The 22243-nt window shown below is 39.9% G+C and overlaps 1 protein-coding gene across 1 annotated transcript in view; it reads left to right on the plus strand.

The window, feature by feature from the left end:
• Positions 1-22243, plus strand: part of LOC145495203 (kynureninase-like) — a 30378-nt gene that overhangs the window by 2049 nt on the left and 6086 nt on the right. The window contains exons 2-8 of the mRNA XM_081474786.1: positions 1238-1358; positions 2540-2622; positions 9119-9252; positions 10337-10411; positions 18045-18126; positions 20711-20775; positions 21967-22065. Of these exons, the coding sequence (XP_081330912.1) occupies positions 1238-1358; positions 2540-2622; positions 9119-9252; positions 10337-10411; positions 18045-18126; positions 20711-20775; positions 21967-22065 (659 nt within the window). The remainder of the gene's footprint in view (positions 1-1237; positions 1359-2539; positions 2623-9118; positions 9253-10336; positions 10412-18044; positions 18127-20710; positions 20776-21966; positions 22066-22243) is intronic.

A 22243-nucleotide genomic window follows, 5' to 3' on the forward strand; every position in this document is an offset into this window, starting at 1 on the left:
GGGGCAGGTAATTAGTGAGTAATCATCAGCACAGTGATTTATCAATGACATTGATAAGTAAACAGTAGGCCACTTTTAACAGTTTTGGTCATCAATTAGTCATGTCTTTATCATTGATCATCGCCAATAATCAATGACTAATCAGTTGATTATTCATTGATTACCCATCGATTACTCATTGATATACCTGGTCATTGATACGATACATCTGGCAAATGAGATAATGACTAACAGGGACACCCAACGACCGTTTTCTCTCAAATTCTTTTAAATGCTGTTTTAGGCTATCTGGAGTACTTTTAATTTAAAGCTCTCCAGGTTAATTTTAGATAGCACTAAAAAATTTTATCTGTTCAGTTATTCTAGGGGAACTTGAGTATTCTTGAATTTATTAGGGCTTTTTTGTCCATTTCTCGAAACCTTAGGTCTTATTGCCTTTCTGAAAATGATAGCTGACCTTTTTTTGGTACCCAAAAGGACATTTTTAACAATCCGAAAACAACAGACATTAAATTTCTCATATCACGAAAGTTCAAGGTGACAATCCTCTTAAGAAAATCAGAGGGGATTAAAGGACTTCCGAACAGATAATTTACCAAAACGATCCTTTGGGTGCCCCTGGACTAAGTGCTAAAATAGTCCATTGCAGGGTTATCCCTAGCATCACATTTGCTGGTACTCATGTGCAGTGTATACACATGGGTCAGTGGAGAGAGGCACTTTGAGAATTTAGTGTCTTTCCCAAGAACACAGCACAGTGTCCCCAGCCAGGGCTTGAACTGGGTCTGCTCAATCTAGAGTCAAGCACACTAACCATGAGGCTACTGAGCAAAACACTGAGTGGAGCATTCTAAGTAGTGTAACTAGTTTGATTATGGTTAGGTCTCAACTTTGACAATGGAGGATATACATAGCAATTCTGTAATAGCGGTAGTCTGTATTAGCGGGAATTGTTTCCACACATTTCTTTGTAGTTCAGCAGTGGATTTAATTAGCTTCTGTCTATAATGGTGAATTCAGTCCATAATACATGTAGCTGGATATTCGCAAGGCAGGATATGATTGTAAAAGAAAAGTTTTGAGTTTTTTTAAGTTATGCCTTTGTTGCTAAATGTCTCAAGCTGTCAGTGCTAGCAGCAATGAAAACTGTGAAATTATATGATATTAAATTTTCATAGTATATATATGAAAGGTTTCCAAAAGGCTTATAAAATATATTCTGCTTTTCTTTCTGTAGTTGACACTTCTTTAGTTGATAGTGAAGTGGACTGCATATACTTTTGTGGCAATTCTCTTGGCCTGCAACCTAAACAGGCAGGCATCTTGGTCAACCAGGAACTGGATAAATGGCAGCAAATGTATGTATGTACAATGTATAATAGTATTAAAATGTACATACTGGTATAATTATATAGAATATGTAATTCAGAGAATGTTTTAAGATGGCTGAAAATTGGTCAAGTTCTCTTTTCTTGTGTGTGTTCCATTATGGAATGCCAACTCTGGGAAGTCTAGGGCTTCATGCAGAGATGCCAATCTAAAATTTAAAAAATTGAAATCCAGGAGGTCGCTAAGTTTTTCTGCTCCAGTGATTCAGCCACAAAAATGCATAAAATATTCCAACATTTTCCTTTGAAAAAGGCCAAAAGTCAGCTAAAATAAGTGCTTTCCTCTGATGCAGGAAGAATTGGTGACCCGTATGGGAGACCAAGAGATTTGGTTTGTATCTGGGAGACTCCCATTGTCCCCGTACATGATGATCACATACAAAGACCAATATTTAGCCATCTTTACAGAACAATTTTGGTGAATGTAAAGGATATTTTTCAAACATTCATCTTGGTAATTCACTCGGACAAACTCTCATGTCTGTTGAATGTACAAAACTTTTGAGAGCTAATCTAAACTTTATGTTTTCCTACAACACATGGTCACAGGCATGGTTAACTAATACGACTAGTAGTTGAAAGTGAAGAATGATCATTGCAGTAAATTTTCCAATTTAAGAAATTAGAAAGAAGAGGCCTGAAAAAATCGGGGCTTCAGTGGGATTCGAACCTGTGTCCTCTGCGAATACTGGTGCGATGCTCTACCAACTGAGCTATGAAGCCACACATTGGGAGCGAGGTCAATTAATTGAGTTCATATCGTCCTGTGAGGAGTGAAATGATGTGAAGTATATAATTATGATATAATTCATATTTGAACTGTGGTTGTACATGAACAAATCATGTAGCATTCAAAGTTTGGGAGAGAGAACGTTTTGTTTATTGAACAGGTCCAAAAGAAACAGGACCATACGAGGTATGACTGGAAACAATAAATCTGCTGCACCATGTAAGGGTGGGAGGGAATTAGGGTGAACTTACTGAGTTGTGTAACAGTTTGATGTGAGATTTACTACTGAAATTAATGACCCCCTCCTATCTAAGACATGGTTGACCACCCCCATAATTTTCCAGATGAGCTGGCATGCATATGCCTACAGTTTTTATGTACAATCTGCATATGAGTATATAATTATGCATGTTTTTTTTAGGGGTGTTCATGGCCATTTTCATGGCAGTTTACCTTGGTGGAAAATAGAAGACACTGTCATATCAGAAAGTGCAAAACTAGTCGGTAATTAGAATTTTTGTTTGCTTATCAATTGTTGGAACTGCATCAATAGGGTTATAGTTATTGTTGCTCAAGTAATGATTGTTATTTGTCATAAAATGTTTTCTCTATAACTAGGTATACCTATCGATAGAGTGCAATGAGTGATTAATTTGTGGTATAATAAGGGGTTTTTTAATACAGAGAAGGAACACACTGGTTCGATTGATGAACATGCTCGTTTAATTGTGGCGAACACGCTGGTTCGATTTTGTGTCTCAAACACTGGATTTGCTCTAGTTCCAACAGTTTTCCTCAATATTTGAATTATCCTCTTGAATACTACATTTGCTGTAATTCCAACAGTTTTCCTCAATATTGTCCCTTGGTTTCTTCATTATTTGTTATAAATCAACAGTTCTTAAAGAAATGCTGCCCGATTGAACTCTCAGTTCAATATGGGTAAACATACACAGAGAAGGAACACACTGGTTCGATTGATGAACATGCTCGTGTAATTCTGTGGTGAACACGCTGGTTCGATTTCGTGTCTCAAACACTGGATTTGCTCTAGTTCCAACAGTTTCCCTCAATATTGGAATTAGATGAAGAGTTTTGTAAAGGCATGCTGGCCGATTGAACTTTCAGCTTGATAAGGACAAAGTGAGAGGGAACACGCTAGTTCGATATTAATGAATGCGCTGGTTCTATGGCAGGTGCAGGTTGCAGGTTGAAATTTAATTATAACCGGAAAACCCCTGGCACTAAAAATAATTAATAACCTATATACTCGTCAGGGGTTCTTACATAAAGTAGTTCGCCTCATTCACATAGTGAAAACACGATCGATCCGCTATAAGTACTTATCGATTGACACGCTGAGACCAGTGAAATCTCTTCAAAGCCATCTGAATGGATGCTCCACAGATGTTTCCATCGATTCCAGATTTAGCTCGGGGCTTCCTATAGGACCCCACGTGTGAATTTTTATTTTAGCTTGCCATTTATGTATGCAAATTAGGACTATTTAAATGTTACCATTTCCTAGCACGCCAATCTTTTCAACGTTTCCTATAGCTTCAAGTTAATATTGTTGCGGAATCTATACTCTACAGTGTACCTACAATCATGGACAAAAGTCTTGGGACAAATTTGGACTTGTGGTGCTTTTTCACACACGCCAAACAAACAGTCACATGTGAATTCAACTACACTTGCTCAGCCCCTCCCCTGCCTCCCCATACAATGTTGGACATTTCTCAAGAGTTTCAACATTGTATGGGGTGGGAGGGGGGGGGGGGAGGGGCTGAAACGAATTTTGAAAAGGATAACAGTGCTTTTTCAAACTCCGTTTTAAGAACACAGATAATTCATGCAATGATGCAAATGTCCCAAGGAATTTTGTCCACCATTGTCTGAATTTCACGTATGTGCGCATCTCGAGGGAAAATTCACAACTGGGGTGTTTTACAGGCCTAGATGTTATTGGAACACGACTATATCAACATGGCAGATTGAAATGACATTTCTAAGAACTGTTTTGCGGCTTTTCGGAATTTTTTTTGGAATGTTTCTGGTTCCACCGGTAAAGGAGTTGATTTCGGAAGAAATAAAAGGCCTTGTACAGTGTATGTAATCTCAGTGATTATGGCATCGCTTGATTTGCAAACTCAGCGAATGGTGTACATGATAACGTACAGTCGAGCTAACACATCAAAGTTTCCAATGAGAGAGAGCTTTAGTCAAGCCGTCATAGAAGCGTGGAAGTTCTATGGCATTAATATACTGCACTGGGTAGTATGCATAGAGGCTCATGCTAATTTACACTCTGAAAGTGGTGACGATCTTAACTATTATCATTTCCACATGACTGTGAAATTAGAAAAGAGAGGTCGGTGGCTGCAGGTCAAGAAGTACTTGAACGAAAAATTCGGCATTCAAGTCCATTTCAGTGATCACCATAACAGTTACTATAACGCATATAAGTACGTCACCAAAGAAGATACTGAGGCACTACACTCTCCGGGGTACCCTGACTTGACCACAGTACCTAAAACACAGGCAGCTATGGCAGGAAAAAAGCGAAAGGGGAAAGAAGTTTCTGCTGGGATAAAGATGAAACGAGACGAAGAACGATTGACTGTCTACGACGTCTCTAAAATCATCGAAACAAAATCGATCACGAGCAGGCTTCAGTTGGTTTGCCTCGCGACGGCTCAAGAATGAGAAGGGAAGCTGTGTTTGGCGCAGTTCATTGCTAATCATGGCCATAAAGCTGTGGACGAAGCCCTAGCTTTAGTGAAAGAATTTTCTACTGCTCAATCGCTAATGGTACGTTCTAAGAAAACAAGAGTGCAACTCTTAGAAGAAGCCAAAGATGGCGAATGTGTTATGGGGTGTGCAGGACAATGGTTTGAGGCAGCTCTCCAGGGTCTGGCAAACCAAGAAATTATGCCATCGGTTTTTTGCGGAGCCGTGTACGAGGCTCTCTCCAAGGGACGAGGAAAATTCCGCAATATTTACGTCCATGGAAGCTCAAACTGTGGCAAGAGCTTTATTCTCTTGCCACTGAAAGTTATTTTCAACACATTTTCGAATCCAGCCACGGGCTCTTTCGCCTGGATAGGGGCAGAGCAAGCCAAAGTAATTTTCTTAAATGACTTTAGGTGGGACCCAAAACTTATTGCCTGGGCCGATCTTTTGCAGGCGCTTGAAGGAGACGTAGTTCACCTCCCAGCCCCTAAAACGTTTTGTCAGAGAGATTTAGAGTTTACAGTGGACACACCTTTCTTCGCAACGGCTGACACTCCTATGGTGTTAATTCGCGGGGGATCAGTAGATTGAACAAATACAGAAATGATGGATGTCCGTTGGCATTTTTTTCATTTCTCGAAAAAAATCTCTCAGGAACAACAATGTCAGTTTTCTCCATGCAGACACTGCTTTGCTCGTTTCATCTTGACAAATGTAAACAGTGACACCCAGTGACGTCAACATTTCTCTGGCTTCACCCATCAGTTCTCGGTGACAAAAAGAGACTGTTTTGTCAATGTTAAGAAAGTATAACTAGTAACTAAAATACCTCTGTCAACGTGAAATGTATCGTATTTCTTCGAAATTGGTCTGCGAAAGACACGCTGATAGTGAATATGACATTTGTCAGTTGATTCAAGGTGGAAGAGTTAACTATAAAACACTACTTAAGGAATGCAAAGTGAGAACTGTGCTTGTAGAGCTTCAAGTTAAGATTTTTCCCGCAGTAATAGTGTAGAAAGATCGAACGGCAAATACATTTGTCTTCAACGTGTCTTTAATGTGAGGTTTAGCAACTACATAGACAGATTTTAAAGTTTTAAGCTGAGAACTGTCACTGAAAACCGTAGGTTATGCTAATACAGCAAGTGCACTATGCGTCACAAGCGTCACGCAACATGATTTCATGAATAAAGAACAGGAAATGACTTCCAATACCTGGACACAATTTTCTAATACTTGGTTCGGTAACCTTTGGAATAAATTATGGCATCAATCCTATTGTTCATGCTTTCAATAGTGCGATCAATAAGATCTACAGGAAGTCTCTCTAGAAACCTGAAGACGTGGTCATGAAATTGTTCAAATGTCTCTGATGTAATGTTTTCACAAATTGCTTCGTCCTCGAGGTCCATCCTTAAGAGATGGAAAATAGATTCAATGATGTTGATATCCGGTGAACGGGCAGGTATCTCGTGCAACACCGCCTCAATGTCCTCAAGGGCCCTCTCTGTGACCTTGCTCCGTTGACTGGGATCATTGTTCATGATGAAAAGTCATTGCCCGTTTCTTTTTGGCCCAGATCGTGCAAACGCGATGTTGAAATATTCCCGAATAAACTGTGCAAAAAGCCGTTCATTCATTTTTTCGTAGGCCTCTTTAAGAATCACACCTTTACCGTAAGCAATAGCTACTATTAAATGTAACCGAAGTCCACCAGCCAAGTCTTTGCTGCCTTTCGCTGTAAATTTTAGGCCCTCCCCTTTTTTCCTCCATACTCTGCTTTTCGTGCCAGTTGCCGCCTGAAGGGGATTTTGTTTATGTACGAAAGAGACACCATCTAAATAGAACGCAACTTCATCTTTGAAGAACTCTGAATTTCTCGCTAGTTCACGTTTCATTTTTCGAGCGTATTTCAGGCGTAGCTTTCGGTCTTTTCCAGAAACGATTCCTTTCCTTCTGGCTACAAAATAGCTGTATCCTCTTTCGTTGAGAAAGCGAGAAAACGTTCGGCGATGTGCCATTTGCAAAGAGGACCCGCTTTCTTTCACTACATTTTTCACGGTAATGTTTGCGCCTCTCGCACGTAATCTTTCTAATGCACGACAAAGGGCACGGCCATCTCTCTCGGTTATTTTTCTCGGCCGACCTACTTTTCTGGATGAACTGTTGGTCCTAAGCGAGGTCCGCGTCGTGGATAAATGACATATTCGCGCTACAGAGGACTTTGAGATGTGACATATCCGCGTGATTTCCCGGAGTGAAAATCTTGTGTTTTCCTTGAGATTTTTCTCGAAAACACCATGATCTTAACTGCCCTTTATTCCCTTTACCGTTAAGCACGTTTATCCTTTCAAATACTGCACGCACGAGTAAACAGAACGAGTTTGGATGTACACCATGTGTTTACGAATGTTGCTTTTCCAGCCTTCCGAAAAAAAACCGTTAACAAACCCCAAAATAGTTCAAAAATAGTTACTGTAATACGATCTATTAACAAAGCCGTGGAAAAAACCATCTAAACTGTAGAAAAACACTGAAAAGTGACATTTTATTTTCTAACTCAAATTCAGACAATCATGGACAAAAGTCTTGGGACAAATTTGCATTTGTGGTGCTTTTTCACACGGGCCAAACAAACAGTCACATGTGAATTCAACTACACTTGCTCAGCCCCTCCCCCCCTCCCCATACAATGTTGGACATTTCTCAAGAGTTTCAACATTGTATGGGGTGGGGGGGGGGGAGGGGCTGAAACGAATTTTGAAAAGGATAACAGTGCTTTTTCAAACTCCGTTTTAAAAACACAGATAATTCATGCAATGATGCAAATGTCCCAAGGAATTTTGTCCACCATTGTAGCTTAACCGTCATCGCTACGGTCAGGAAACATGTTGTAAGTCTTTATATTCTGTCCTGTATTTTTCTTCTCACTCGGCTCTTCTTCACATGTATTTTTATTTATTTTTCTTGTCGAACCTCGCTCGATCTTTCAATACTCAAAGGGCCCCTTGAGTCTCTTCAACAGAGCATGAGTTCGAAATCTCTGGGCGTAGCGTCAACAAGAACTGTAAGCTACACTTCCCTTAACAACAGAAGATTGCCATGATCACAAATGAAGCAAATAAATAAAGAAATGAAATAATATAAGATTTTAAGCGTCGGAATATACTAGCACAAGCTCAGTGTGCTTTCATTTTGGTACTCACAGGGGAGAAACCAAATTCAGCAGATATTTCAGATGATATTTCAGATGTTTCTTCAAAAACAATAACTCATTGCAGGCTTAAAATCATAGGAATATACTCTCCTCCCATCGCTTCGGTGGGTTTGGCACTTGGGCGAAAGCCACCTTTCTGAGCGATTGTAAATGCGTCATGTAACAGTCACGGTAAGTCTACCACCTGTACGTTTCTTTTAAGTGCCAGCAGTTTTCCAGTTATAATTAAATTTCAACCTGCAACCTGCACCCTGCACCCTGCAAAAAAGACCTGCCGCTGGTTCTATCAGTTGATGAACACACTGGTTCAAGTCAGTAGCGAGCACGCTGGTTCCATTGGTCTCTCAACCACTGTATAACACGCTAGTTCTATTGGTCTCTTGACCACTGTATATTCTGAGACTATGAAATTGTTCACAGTTCAATAAAGACAACAGTAAAGAAAACACTCACCTTCTACTACGACAGACGCTTCCCCATCAAACACAAACCACCCAAAAGTGTCTAGATGTACTGCCTCCTGATTGGCTAAAAACTGCAATCTAACACATCTTTTCATTGGCTCGAATAGTTTCGTCCTTGCAATTGGCTAAAACCGAGGACAACCTTACACCTTACACTTACACTTACACTTTCAGAACTTGATCGAGAATTTTTCTGCATACAGCATTCTTCGCGCAGCACTATTCTCTGCCGCCTCGCCAGCTGAGTGTCTTTGCTCGGCTGGCTCATGGGCAACTATACATGTACCTGCAACTAATAATCATTAACACCATATGTGTTTTTAATCTCACTGTTTTTAAGCTCATGTTTTTAATATTTTCAACCAGAGAACGTTTTACTTCTTAATATTGTTTTTGATATTCTGGTTGTAAGCAACTCCATTTTTACCATGCAAGATGTCACATTCATAACTATATATATAAGTTAGTACAACAACACTGTATCATATTATTGGGCACTGAGAAATAAGTCAATTACCTGCTGTGAGATACAATGTACATGTAGTCTTGATTTCCTGCACTACAACACTGTATGTATTTTTAGGTGCCAAGGATATAGAAGTTGCAATCATGAATTCCCTTACGGTAAATCTCCATCTTATGATGGTGCCGTTCTACAGGCCAACTTCTCAGAGACACAAAATTCTAGTAGAAGCCAAAGCATTTCCATCTGACCATGTAAGTACTGAAAGTTGTTAAATAAATGTTGTTTATTCAACATCATTATTTGTGTAAAATCAATGCCAAGAACTTCTTGTAATTTCTTTCTTTTTTGTTTCAAGGTGCTCCAGAAATTTTATCTCACTGATTAAGAATTCACAATTAAAAAAATGAAATCATAATTAGTTTCTGAGTGATCAGTTAACTCTTCTGCGAACGGTGATGGACAAAACACTGACCCCTAGTCCATGGACTACCCTAATGGACTACCCAAATGGACTACCCTAAAATGGACTACCCCTAAAAAATACTATTTCAGATGAGTGGTATGTAACTTAAGAAGCTGCGATTATATACTTACACTGCACGGATGATTTGTCCAAGTGTACTGTTTCAAAATTGGTCTATACTGCAGTAACAAAGCTCGATAGACTACCGTAAATTATACTGAGTCTCGCAAAACCACAAAAATTTCCACATAATTATAGTCCAGGCCAGCCAAGAATACTACTGCTTCCACTCCACTCTGAATTTTTGTAGCATAGTCGTTGGAATTTCTTGCTGTCTCATAGCTTTATCCTTATTCCCATTTCTATTTCATTTTGATACACTCAGGAAAAAACAAGAAGACTAGCTGCTTCTGTGCCATAATGTTTGGCACAAAACAAGCAAAACAAATAAGGAGTAACATCCTGAAGATCATTTCGTCTGTTCGAGAAAGACTGAGCTACTGAATCACATGGGAGCAAGATTGAGTTGTCCACAGAATGTTTGATTTGATTGGAGTCTATGCTTTTTGTGTACAGCGGTTGTTTTATTCAGTATAGTTATTCAAAATGGCGGTTGAAGGCGATGCGGAACGAAAAGAAAAGCATCCTCCAGGCAGTGTAAGTATATAATCGCAGCTTCTTAACATACGTATCATCTGAAAAAGTATTTTTTAGGGGTAATCCATTTTAGCGTAGTCCATTTGGGTAGTCCATCAGAGTAGTCCATGGACTAGGGGTCAGTGTTTTGTCCATCACCTCTGTGAACAGCTCAACTGGAATTTTACTGTTACTTAATATTTAAGTACTGTGATTTATTCATTTAATCTGGACAGTATGCAGTGCAGTCACAGATTCATTTCCATGGATACAATCCAGCTGAGGCAATAATTGAAGCAACTCCTAGAGAGGTACATGACTTAAGTATTTGTGTACATGACTTTTATTGAGATTAATCTTCAACAAAGTCACAAAACATTGCTGACTATGTACATTGTGGTCCAAAACATGTCATACACATATATGTACCTAATATACACAACAAAAATTATATTAAATTTGAATTGAGCTCATCATATACAATTTGTTTCCGATTGACTCCCGTGCTGCCCGTAACTGCCCATACAAAAAACCTCTCCAATTTCCTGTGCTGTCCATAATCGCCCGAAATAAAGCACGTGGGGACAATAGCCTTTCCTACCCTCCCTGAAGACTTTTTGGTTCTCTTATTGTTCTATTGTTCTTGAGGACAAAAAACCAATCAGAATTGACTTGCTGAGCACATTTTTAAAAGACTTAAGGGGTCTTAGAAAGACGGTTTTTCTTCTTAAAGTCCTGCGGTCTTGTTTTTACCCTTTCCCTAACAAGGAGAAATGACTACTTTGGGATTTAAAATTAAGAAAAGAAAAATACAAATTAATGTTCAGTTGGCCTCAGAACGGAAGATCAAGGAGTACAGAGTCCTCAAACCTTTCTGGTGAAGAATTTTCCTGCCTTCAACTGCTGCGAAAACATGATGATCGGTGCACTTTCAAGTGAGTTTTGAACACAGATCATGGACTTAAAGCAGCTTCCTGGACTTAACCCTTTACCCCCTAAGGCGTATGGCAGTTTTTCCCAACTCAGCAAATAAAGACACTCTGCCTGTGTACAATATGCTATTTGAAAGCCACTAATCAGCTTATTTAAGAATTGACTTCAGCAGCTATTTAGGTGGTAGACATTTTGACAGAAATTGCTTTAAAATAGGAATACGAACAACTTCAAAAATGTATCAATCTTCTACTATTAATATTAGGTATACCCTTAAACTATAGCTTATTTAGCAGCTCTTAGTGCATAGCTTGATATGAAACAAGTCTTGCATTCCATTTGCACCCCAAAAAAGGAACGCTTGAACACTTCGTTCAAATATAATTTTTCAAGTCTTATTCGGCTATTACAGAACTGCCGAGTAAAGAATTAAGTGGCTTCTAATTTAGCACAGTTGAAATACGAAACTTCTCCTCATGGGAAGATATGAACTCAATTTATTGACCTCGCTCCCAACGTGTGGCTTCATAGCTCAGTTGGTAGAGCATCGCACCGGTATCGTGGAGGTCACGGGTTCGAATCCCGTTGAAGCCCTGACTTTTTCAGGCTTTGTCTTTCCAATTGCTTAAATTGGAAAATTAACTGCGATGATCATTCTTCACTTTCATCTACAAACGCAGTTCATATATGAATTATTTCATATAAACCATCACAGCTGAAATACGATTGATCTCAAAATAATTAGTTTGTTTTTGACGTCTTTTTGACTTTTTCTTTCGCAGCGCTGTAATATTTCGTCGTGCAGCAAAGAAATTATTTGATTTCTTGCTTTCAAATTGGTTTTTGCATGTGCCTTTCGCGTTTAATTTCTGTTGTTTTCTCAGATGTTAGCCGTTATAGTACAAGAATGGAAATTCTGTTGCATTTGGTTTCAATTTGTTCTCCGAAGTCAACAATAACTCATTTTCGCATATTCAATTTTCTCAGCTTCTGTTGGGCATTTTGTCGCTTGTTAAAGAAATAATGTAATTTCTTGTCGAGGAAAAGGTTGTTATTCATTGTGGTAGATGCAATAATAAAGTGTATTATCGTTCGTCTCACGATGTAGTCACTTGAGATGTAGATCGACAAACGATAATACACTTTATGAATGTAATTTCTTGTTTTCTTATCAGTTTTAAACATCAAGTTGACATCTTTTTGTTGATATTTTTTAATATTTTGACCCTTCATTTATTCAACTTAAAATAAATGAAGTCTTTAAGCCTAATCTTGTTTGTGTGGTTACTGTGCATATGGTTTATTTTTAGCGCTCATGCTTGCTCTGAAATGTCCAAAAATCACCCAGGAATTTAGGGGTGGGTCGCGTGCAAATCATTCAGGAGTCAATGGGTTAATGTTACAGAGAAGATATCATTTTAATTGAACTTAAAGGGAATCGGTAAAAAAGCATTAATTGTACCCAATTGACCCACATGTACATGTAATACACGAAGCAACAGTTATTATAATCAAAATAATTTAATCATTTACATGAAGTTGCTAACAATATACATGTATTGTTCTATCTTAATTTGTATTTCACTCTGCTTGAATGTACATGTATTTGTATTGAACACTTTAGAATCTACAATTGTGTGAAACCACTTCTATATTTCTTTGTTTTTTCTTTGTTTACTGCTACAATATGTATATCTGCAGAACATTTCTAAACTTCATGTATATATATCTAACAGTGTTTCTGCCAGACTGCGCCATTGTGGGAATCCTGCGTTGCAATCAGAGATCATTGGCCCCCAGAAAAATGAAAAATGGGCTGATTTGGCCCTTTCCTTTTACAGAGTTTTATAAACCTGCAAGCCATGCGAGCCAAAGGGCGAGCCATGCGAGCCATGCGAGTCATGCAAGTCATGCGAGCCCTAGTAAAAATGTTAAGATTTTTTATTTGTTACATTTACATTCACATGACAACAAGAACAAGGGCAACGGAACAAGATGAATAAGATCGCAATATTAAATTCTTGCAATATTAAATTCTAAGGGAAGGGACAACCACATGTAGCAGTCAGCCAGCTGACAAAGTTTTGGTAACTCTGATTCACTAAAGAGCAAACCTGTTAAAATTACGCGATTCACTCACCATTCTTGACGCCAATACACAGAGTTGCCCTGAAGTACTGTTCTCTTTTTTCTTGAATGATTTTCAACGTGGATATCAATGAAAGACAGGTGCCAATGGATACCATTCACTTACCCATTCGAGTAGCGGTGGGGCGGTGGAGCCGTACGTTTCTCTCAGAAAATTTCTTTACTTTAGTCCTGAACCTTAATAAATTTTTGATGCATCGTTTTTATTTTTTGCGGATCCTGGGCGATTTGAATACACAAAATTTTCTCCAAACAACAAAAATATGAAACAAAGAAAAAAATTCATCACACTCAGGCTAGCCATTACTATGACGCAAGACTTGGCACGATGTGCAGATGTTTAGAGCATTTTTCATATTTGCCGCACCAGCAATAGTTCTGGCAACCGAAGCGAGATTAGGATTTTCTTTTGGGAATATTTCAATTGTAGGCACTTTTGTAGCTAAATTTTTATTTAAAATTAATTTCCCAGGCCCGGAAAGAGAGAGTACCCTAGGAGCAAGGCTGTACCGTTTATACTCGTCCCCAGGGTCATCTCCGCTTTCAAGATGGCGGGCAAGCGGTTTATAGTGATAGTTTAGAGATAGTCGGGCACGAGATCTATGTTTCTTGGCGAAAAGTCGACAACCTCCCAGACCAGTTGAAGAAAAAAAAAATACTCGCATAAATGGCTCGCATGAGTCGCATGAGTCGCATGAGTCACATGACTTGCATGACTCGCATGACTCGCATGGCTCACACCGTGGCTCACATGGCTCGCTGGCTCGCAGATTTAGCAGACCCCCTTTTACAAGGCTGCAGGCTTCACACAGGCATAGTATTTTAAAAGCATGATCCCAGGCTTGAAATTGCTACCAGTATGGTCGCCAATGCAACTAGCATTTCATCCTTAGCAGGGTTTTCGTTAATATTTGAAATAGCAGGAGAGTAGTGTAAAGTAACAGGAGAATGATTTTTTAAAGAGCGAAGCTCTTTCACGGAATGAGCGAAGCCTTTGAAATTTAGCCGGAGAATTCTACGTAGTAGCCGGAGAATTCTCCGATCCCCGATGCCTAATGAACACCCTGCTTAGCGACCAAAAATTCTGGTTTAGTCACCATAATGGCGACTACTTTTCTGTGTTGACAATCAATAACGGTATTTTGTCACACAGTATGTCCTAGAAAACCGTATTGAAAGATCTTTGCTTCTAAAACATTCAACATAAGGAGAGAAGTCAATCCATCCTTTTGCTTTGCTGTATTGAGTCTTTCACACCAGAAAGCTTCCAAATCGCTGACCGTGTTTGAAGTCACCCTATAATGCATTGCAAACCCTTGATCATTGACTACGTCTTGTATGCCTATGAATTGTTCTCTTGTAATGCACAGATCCCTCATATCGGAACAGCCAGGCATGAACAAAACAACAAATGCCATCTTCGGAATCAAAAGAAACTTTATTGAGAAGAAACACTTCAAAAAGCACAAGTCTTGCTATTAAATGTTATCATAGATCCTTAAACAGGTCTTCAGGGGCCACTTAGGTCAGGTTTTACATTACATGTATCTGTACATGTCCTCCTTGTGCTGTTGTCAAAAATGGTAAGATCAATTTGTGTGGCCTTTAATCATTTGTTTATATCGATTGCTTTTGAACTCACAATATCGCATAAGTTTGTGAAGGAAAATCCATGAAGACTTTCCCTGAATTGAATCACTACTTTAAGCAAGAACCATGAGTATTTTCCTTACAATGAAAAAATCGCTATACCTTCTACCCGAGTCTCAGAAATAACTAACTTGTCACGCTGCAAGTGACTGTAAAACGGCCTTAGATAGCTGATGTTTGAAACCCGGGGGGGGGGGGGGGGGGGGAACTCCGTCATCTTGGGTACAAATCAAGGATTCTGGTCTCACTTAGGGTGTTGATGACGAAATGTCACCATTTTTAGCTGTTAAAGTATCCTTCAGGGTGCACTCAAGGAAATAATAAAAGAAACGCTCTAATTTATATCTGTTTTCAGGCTTGATTTCCGCTGATCTCTCGAGTTCGCAAGTCGGGTCTATAAGTGCGTGCAGGATCCTTCCTTGAACAGTGGCTAGTAATCGAACCTCTTCTGTTTTAAGTGGTATCTTTATGGGGTTTAATAAAGCTCAAGCAATGTCCACATTAGTCTCCCTTAGAGTTAAATTCAAATTTTCCGAGCAGCATCCCTTGCCTTTTCACATGGGAGTCCCCGCCAGGTTTCCAAATGTCTAACGGAAAGTGAAGGAGTGAAGGAGTGAAGGAGTGAAGGAGTGAAGGAGTGAAGGAGTGAAGGAGTGAAGGAGTGAAGGAGTGAAGGAGTGAAGGAGTGAAGGAGTGAAGGAGTGAAGGAGTGAAGGAGTGAAGGAGTGAAGGAGTGAAGGAGTGAGGGAGTGAGGGAGTGAGGGAGTGAGGGAGTGAGGGAGTGAGGGAGTGAGGGAGTGAGGGAGTGAGGGAGTGAGGGAGTGAGGGAGTGAGGGAGTGAGGGAGTGAGGGAGTGAGGGAGTGAGGGAGTGAGGGAGTGAGGGAGTGAGGGAGTGAGGGAGTGAGGGAGTGAGGGAGTGAGGGAGTGAGGGAGTGAGGGAGTGAGGGAGTGAGGGAGTGAGGGAGTGAGGGAGTGAGGGAGTGAGGGAGTGAGGGAGTGAGGGAGTGAGGGAGTGAGGGAGTGAGGGAGTGAGGGAGTGAGGGAGTGAGGGAGTGAGGGAGTGAGGGAGTGAGGGAGTGAGGGAGTGAGGGAGTGAGGGAGTGAGGGAGTGAGGGAGTGAGGGAGTGAGGGAGTGAGGGAGTGAGGGAGTGAGGGAGTGAGGGAGTGAGGGAGTGAGGGAGTGAGGGAGTGAGGGAGTGAGGGAGTGAGGGAGTGAGGGAGTGAGGGTGTGAGGGAGTGAGGGAGTGAAGGAATGATAGAGTGAAAATAACAAATATTTTCCAAGTTGAAAATGATGTGTCTATTGAAGACAGTCTAGTTTTACTAAAGCTTAATATATATAATTATAATTTTCTTTTGCCGTGATCTCATTTTCTTTTTAGTCCAAGCTCCTGCACTTTCCCAGTTTTTGTGTATAAATAATTTCACCCTTGTACAAATGGTTTTAAAGTTGTTTTCAGGAGTACTGTCAGGCATTTAGCCAGGATTTGAAAAGTTATCATCATCAATCCTTATTGCCCCCAGTGGGGTATGGGGCCGCATTCGAAAAGTGGCCCTCCAAAAAGTGCTATAGGTCCTGCTCAATTGAACAATTTATGGGGCAATGCATGAAAAAAATTTTTTTCTTAATAAGTGGCCTTCCACAGGATGCCTGGACGTCCATATGACTAAAAGCCTGAGTACTGTACATTATAGCCTGTTTAGATTTCTATTATACCATGTGCCTAGGGTCAGGGGCATAGCCAGGATTTTTCAAAGGGGGGTTACACTGTGTCAAAGTGAGGGTACTCACCAGATTGTCATGTTGTTTTGGCCACTTGTTGGAGGTTGTTTGCTTAAAAAAAGGCTTACAAAAGGGGGGTCACGGACACCCTAGGACCCCCTAGCTATGCCCTTGAGACTCCTCTTTCCAATTTTTGTGTATTAAATAAATATATATTTTCACCCTTGTACAAATGGATTTAAAGTTCTTTTCAGGAGTACTGTACATCATCGCCTGTTTAGTTTTCTGTTATACCATGCGCCTAGTGTTAGGGGCATAGCCAGGATTTTTTCAAAGGGCGGGGGGGGGGGGGTCACACTCTGTCAAAGTGAGGGTACTCACCAGATTCTCATGTCGACCTCCACCGTTTTTGCCACCTGTTGTAGGTTGTTTGCTTTAAAAAAGAACCCTGACCCTCCTAGCTACACCCTTTAGGATAGTTGCAATAAAAATATTGCAGCCTGTCCGTCAGCTGTACATGAACCTGGTATTACCTCATTTTTAGCAAACAGATTGAATCACTGTTATAGAGCTTAAGCTGACAAATGCTTCAATGATCATACACAGTTATGAACTCCCTCATTTTGCTTGGCTGGTTATTAGGTCACTTGATAGAGTACTGTGTAATTTGGGCCATTGCCTGATTTCAAGCCGAAAAGGACTAGGTACGAGTCTACAAATTATGGAATTAGCAGCTATTGATCCACATAGTTATAAAGTACACACCAAGCTTTACAAAATCCCCAAGTTTGTTGCAAATAGGCTGAATAATGAGCAAGATACAACCATTTGAAAACATCAAAATTTACAAAAAAATGTATGGCCATCCGGACGCTGTGTTTGGATTACCAAATACTTCTGTGTAATTTTGGCATTTTTAAATGGCTCTATCTCAGTCAAAACTAGCCTGTTTAACACTAAACGTGGAGATTTTGTGAATCTCGGTGTGCTCTTTCTGTCTATGTGGATCAATAGTTGCTAATCCCATAATTTACAGACTCGTACCTAGTCCTTTTCAGCTTGAAATCAGGCAGTGAGTGGCATTGTTGTAGTTCTAACACACTTAAAATATTTGGTTTCAGTGAGCAATAAAACATTTAAAGTTAGTCGTAGTTTTAATAATATTATGATAACACATCTGACCAATTATTGTGAAATTAATTCATTCCCAACCATTAACTATTATTTGTTGGTTGGGAAAAAACTAACACAAGCTGAATGATGGTCATGGACAGCCTTGTGCATAATTTTCCCCATGGGCGAGAAATTGTCAATTGTCTTGTCTTGAGTTCTTTTCCACAGCTTTTTACTCTGTTGCTTGTGACATTCAGCAAAAAGAATAAAAATAAAATATTGTATTCACTCATAGAAGAAGTAAAAAGAAAAGAAAATCACAATTTTTATGCATGAGCTTATTAAACTTTTAATTGCTACTTTGCCTGTTACTCAGGGTGAGGAATTACTAAGAACAGAAGACATTCTCTCCATTATCGAGGATCAGGGAGACTCAATAGCACTTGTTATGTTTAGTGGTAAGTCTAAATTTATGCTTCTTTGCTAAAAGGGACAAGGTGATATTTAGCGATTGATTGTATGTCACACATCAGTCTGCACACTCATCTTCGTTAAAATAAGTTTATGAATATTAACTCATTAACCTAAACCTGTCCTTCTCTAATGATGGCAATTCAAGGACTAGTGTGTCACATTCGAGAAAGCCTTCTTGATAGGGTAATAATAGGAAAGGTTTAATATATTTAACAGTAAGTCTCCATCAGGCCAAAGTACTCTGGATCATGTGTACTAAAGGCGTCCGTGGTCTAGTGTCAATCGATACCCTTCATTGACACTCAATCGACATCTTGATCGACATCTCGATCAACACTGAATTGACATCTCAATCAGCACTTGGTTGACACTAGACCGACACTCAATCTACACTTGATCGACAGTGGATTGAGAGTTGGCCAAGTCCCAACTGACTCACATGTATCAATCTACACTAACCGTTTTGATGGCATGTCTGCCAAATTAGTCGACTTTCCACTGTTGACTGAGATGTCGATCGGGTGCTGAACGAGTATCAATCAATTGCTGATTGAGAGGTTGATCAAGTGTCAATCGCGTGCTGATCGAGGATCAATTGAGGGTATTGATGGCTGCCTTTAGTACACTTGATCGAGTATTCCTTCTTGTCAGAGCTTATCTTCCTTTGTTTAGTATCAAGTGACCAGGAATATTTAAATTCTTATCCCTCCTGGATGCATGACATGCCATCTGTTATTTAGTTATTTAAAAGGGACTTTAATTATAATTTTCGAACAGATGCACTTTATGGCTGTATCATTTAGTTTATTAAGCACTACATGAAAATGACAAGAAGATTTCGTTTTTGACGAAAATACGGGCCGGTTATGAAAGCATGAGAAATGGGGTATATGAAAGGGCTACCTGTTCCGTCAAAATGGTATAGAACAGGGTAAGGGGGTGGACCTGGGGGCAGAGCCTGCCCGTATAAAACTTTGTAGATTATCACCTCCCCCCCCCCCCTGGGGGCGCTAATACGGCTGAAAGCCCGGAGGGGACTCCTATATAAAAAGGTACTGCTGAAGCTCCCGCTGTGGACCCCGGGTGTGGACGTTTTGAGGCTGAACACCCTAAGAGGTACCATAAGCGCTTTTTGAAGCCCTAAAAGGTACGATCAGCACCCCTGCACCAGCACCCCTGTACCAGCACCCCTGCACCAGCACCCCTGTCCTTCTTGAATGGGAATTTCCTCCTCTCCCCCCCGGGGGGGGGGGGGAGTTTTAAGCTTGTGCTTTGGCGGTGTATTTAGCGTCCGAATTCTTCTGTTTCGCGCTCGCCGAATTTTTTTCCGTCCTAGCCGGCAGCCCGTTCGCAGGCTACAGTGTATTAGGCCGCCTGTGCTTGAAATCACGTCAAAACTGCAAGGGTCTGATTGCAACTTTCTATTACATGATTGATTTCGAATTGGTTTCTCCAACATTGAGCGTGGCACTCGGCGAAGGGGAAACTAGAGCTAGACTGTCTTAAACAATATCTGTGTTACATGCTGCAAACACGATGTTACTTCACAACTAATCAAAAGAAAACACTGATAAACGCAGAGGCAGATAACATTCGGAACCCCAAATGGTGATATCATAGCTTTTTCTTCGGTCTTGAACTCTTGATTTACGCGTTGGTCTGGTCGCTTTGCTTGGATTGATTACATTGTACGTAGAACATAGAATAATGTAGACTTTGGACGTAACTTTTAACATTGTAACATCACGCAACGGTAGCTACGCAATAAACCCACCAGTCAGTTAAGTTATTGTTAGGTTATTCAAGTACACATCTAAGACATCTAATGCCGTGTTTAGATTTGAGCGTTTTACGGAAGTATTAGATTTTACTGGAAAAACATTTAGCGTGTGTAAACACCTACTTATGCCTTGTTCGTATTGCGGCTCCAAAGGGTATGGTTTTTTCAGCCTTTTTTGGTCATGAATAGGGTATGGTTTTTGCACTCTATTCCTAAATTGGGTAGTTTTTTGTTTTGTTTTTTTGGAAGAAGCTACTTTTTCATCATCATGGATAAGATCATCAATAAAAGCCTTTCACAAGTTATGTTTACGGCAATATAACATTGGTCTAAATTAGGGAACTAATTATAAGGGGGGTTTGCGAAAACAGGGTATTGATTTAAGGGTCAGGTCATAAACAGGGTATCGAATTGTTGATCAGGTCGTAAATAGGGTAAGGAAAATCGTAGATTTTGGTCATAAATAGGGTGAGGATTTTGGGAAGTGGACCGCACACCCCGACCCAATTTTTCTGGGACTACACCTCCTCACGGGGGCGGGGGGCAGGGGGAGGGGGTTGGCCAGGTTTGAACAAACACATCTCGGTTCTCCGGACAACGTGAAACACCGGCAATGACAAATGTCAATATTTCCATTTTGAACAGAACGTTGGACGTCCTTAGCTTATGATGCCAGAACAAATAGTTTTGATTACCACTCAGTTTGTTGTAGACAATCAAAAGTGGGGACGTCGTGAACTTTGTCCAGGTACAATGCATATCTGTGCCATATTGATCTTATTTTTTAGGTGTCCAGTACTACACTGGACAGTTTTTTGACATGAAAAGGATTACTGCTTTTGCACAGAAAAAGGTAAGCATTAACCATTTATTTCTATCAAACTCCTTGCTAACAAGCTTGTATGCTATGTTTTTGGTACAAACGTGTTTGATGGCTCAGCAGGTTGAAGACTGCATAAATACAACATGTATCAGAATTATTCCACGAGCATGCGTTGGATGCGAGATTTAATATATCAAACGCAAGAGACAGTGTTTCATCAGGATATCCACACGCCGAGAAGAGAGTTGAAAATACGATGCGCAGCGGAGTATTTTTGACGAAATTCGAGGTGTTTGGATAGCCGATGAAACACTGTCTCGAGTGTTTGATATATCTTCTTAATCGAAACAAAAACTAAGGAATAAACGGGCAAGTAAAATCATCAAACTCTATGCTAATTAAGACAGGTTGTAATTTTATTTGTTCTAACGCGATGAATTATTAATGAGTTTGAGAAGCAAGATTGCCAACGAAGTGCGTAGCGCCGAGATGGCTATTACCATTTCGTATCCAAGTGGAATAATTGCTTTTTTTATTATTTTTTTTTTTAAAGACGCTCCCCTCCCCCCACACCACAAACAAAAAAATAAAAATCATAATTATAATAAAATATAGAAACTCAAATAATATTAAGAAAAGCCCGTAAAATTGTGCGTACGCTTATCATATTTGCAGAGCATGATGTAAATAAACAATAGTCTCCATTGACGCGAAAATTTGCAGATATTTGACCACGGACATTATATGTTCCGAGAAGTAAACTGTTTTCCGAGCGTGTAGCTCCAAGAAAACTGTGAGCTTTGAGGAACAGATAATGTCCGAGGACAAATATGCGAGCATATTTTCGCGCCAAATAGAGGCTACTGTGTTTATTATCCTTCAAATATTTTTCGCAACACGTGCAGTGACGCGTTTAGACCAATCACGCGCAAGCGAAAATATTTGGATTATAATTGCTTACATACCATGATGGCTGAGGCAATGAAAACTCCTGAATTGTGCTATCCAATGATCCACTGTTAATAAGATCTAATTATCACATGCAGCCTTTTTCTGAAATCAAATCTAGCAACAATCTGTTCATGTCTTTGTTATTACCAATTTAAATTCAAAAAGATGTACTACTGTATCGCCTTGCTGTTTTCGATGCTGTGTTATTGGTTAGTTTTAAGGTCATGTTTTTGTTGTTGTTTTTTGTTTCTGTATTGGCTTGTAATTAAGGGATGTGGCGTTGGTTGGGATCTAGCTCATGCCGTAGGAAATGTTGAACTTCACCTTCATGATTGGAATGTAGACTTTGCTTGTTGGTGTTCATACAAGGTAAGCTGGCCTGGTATGACTCTTTTGGCTTGTCTTTGCTTGGTAATTGCCTGCATCTTTATCGCAGCAGTTTTGGGAGATAAAACCTCTCGAGACCAACTTGAATACCGAAGTAAAGTAATGTGCGAAAACCGTACCTTCGGGGGTGGGGGCACGCTTACCTACATGTTCCTACATA

The sequence above is a fragment of the Orbicella franksi genome, chromosome 8 (assembly GCF_964199315.1).
Source record: "Orbicella franksi chromosome 8, jaOrbFran1.1, whole genome shotgun sequence".
NCBI lineage: Eukaryota > Metazoa > Cnidaria > Anthozoa > Scleractinia > Merulinidae > Orbicella > Orbicella franksi.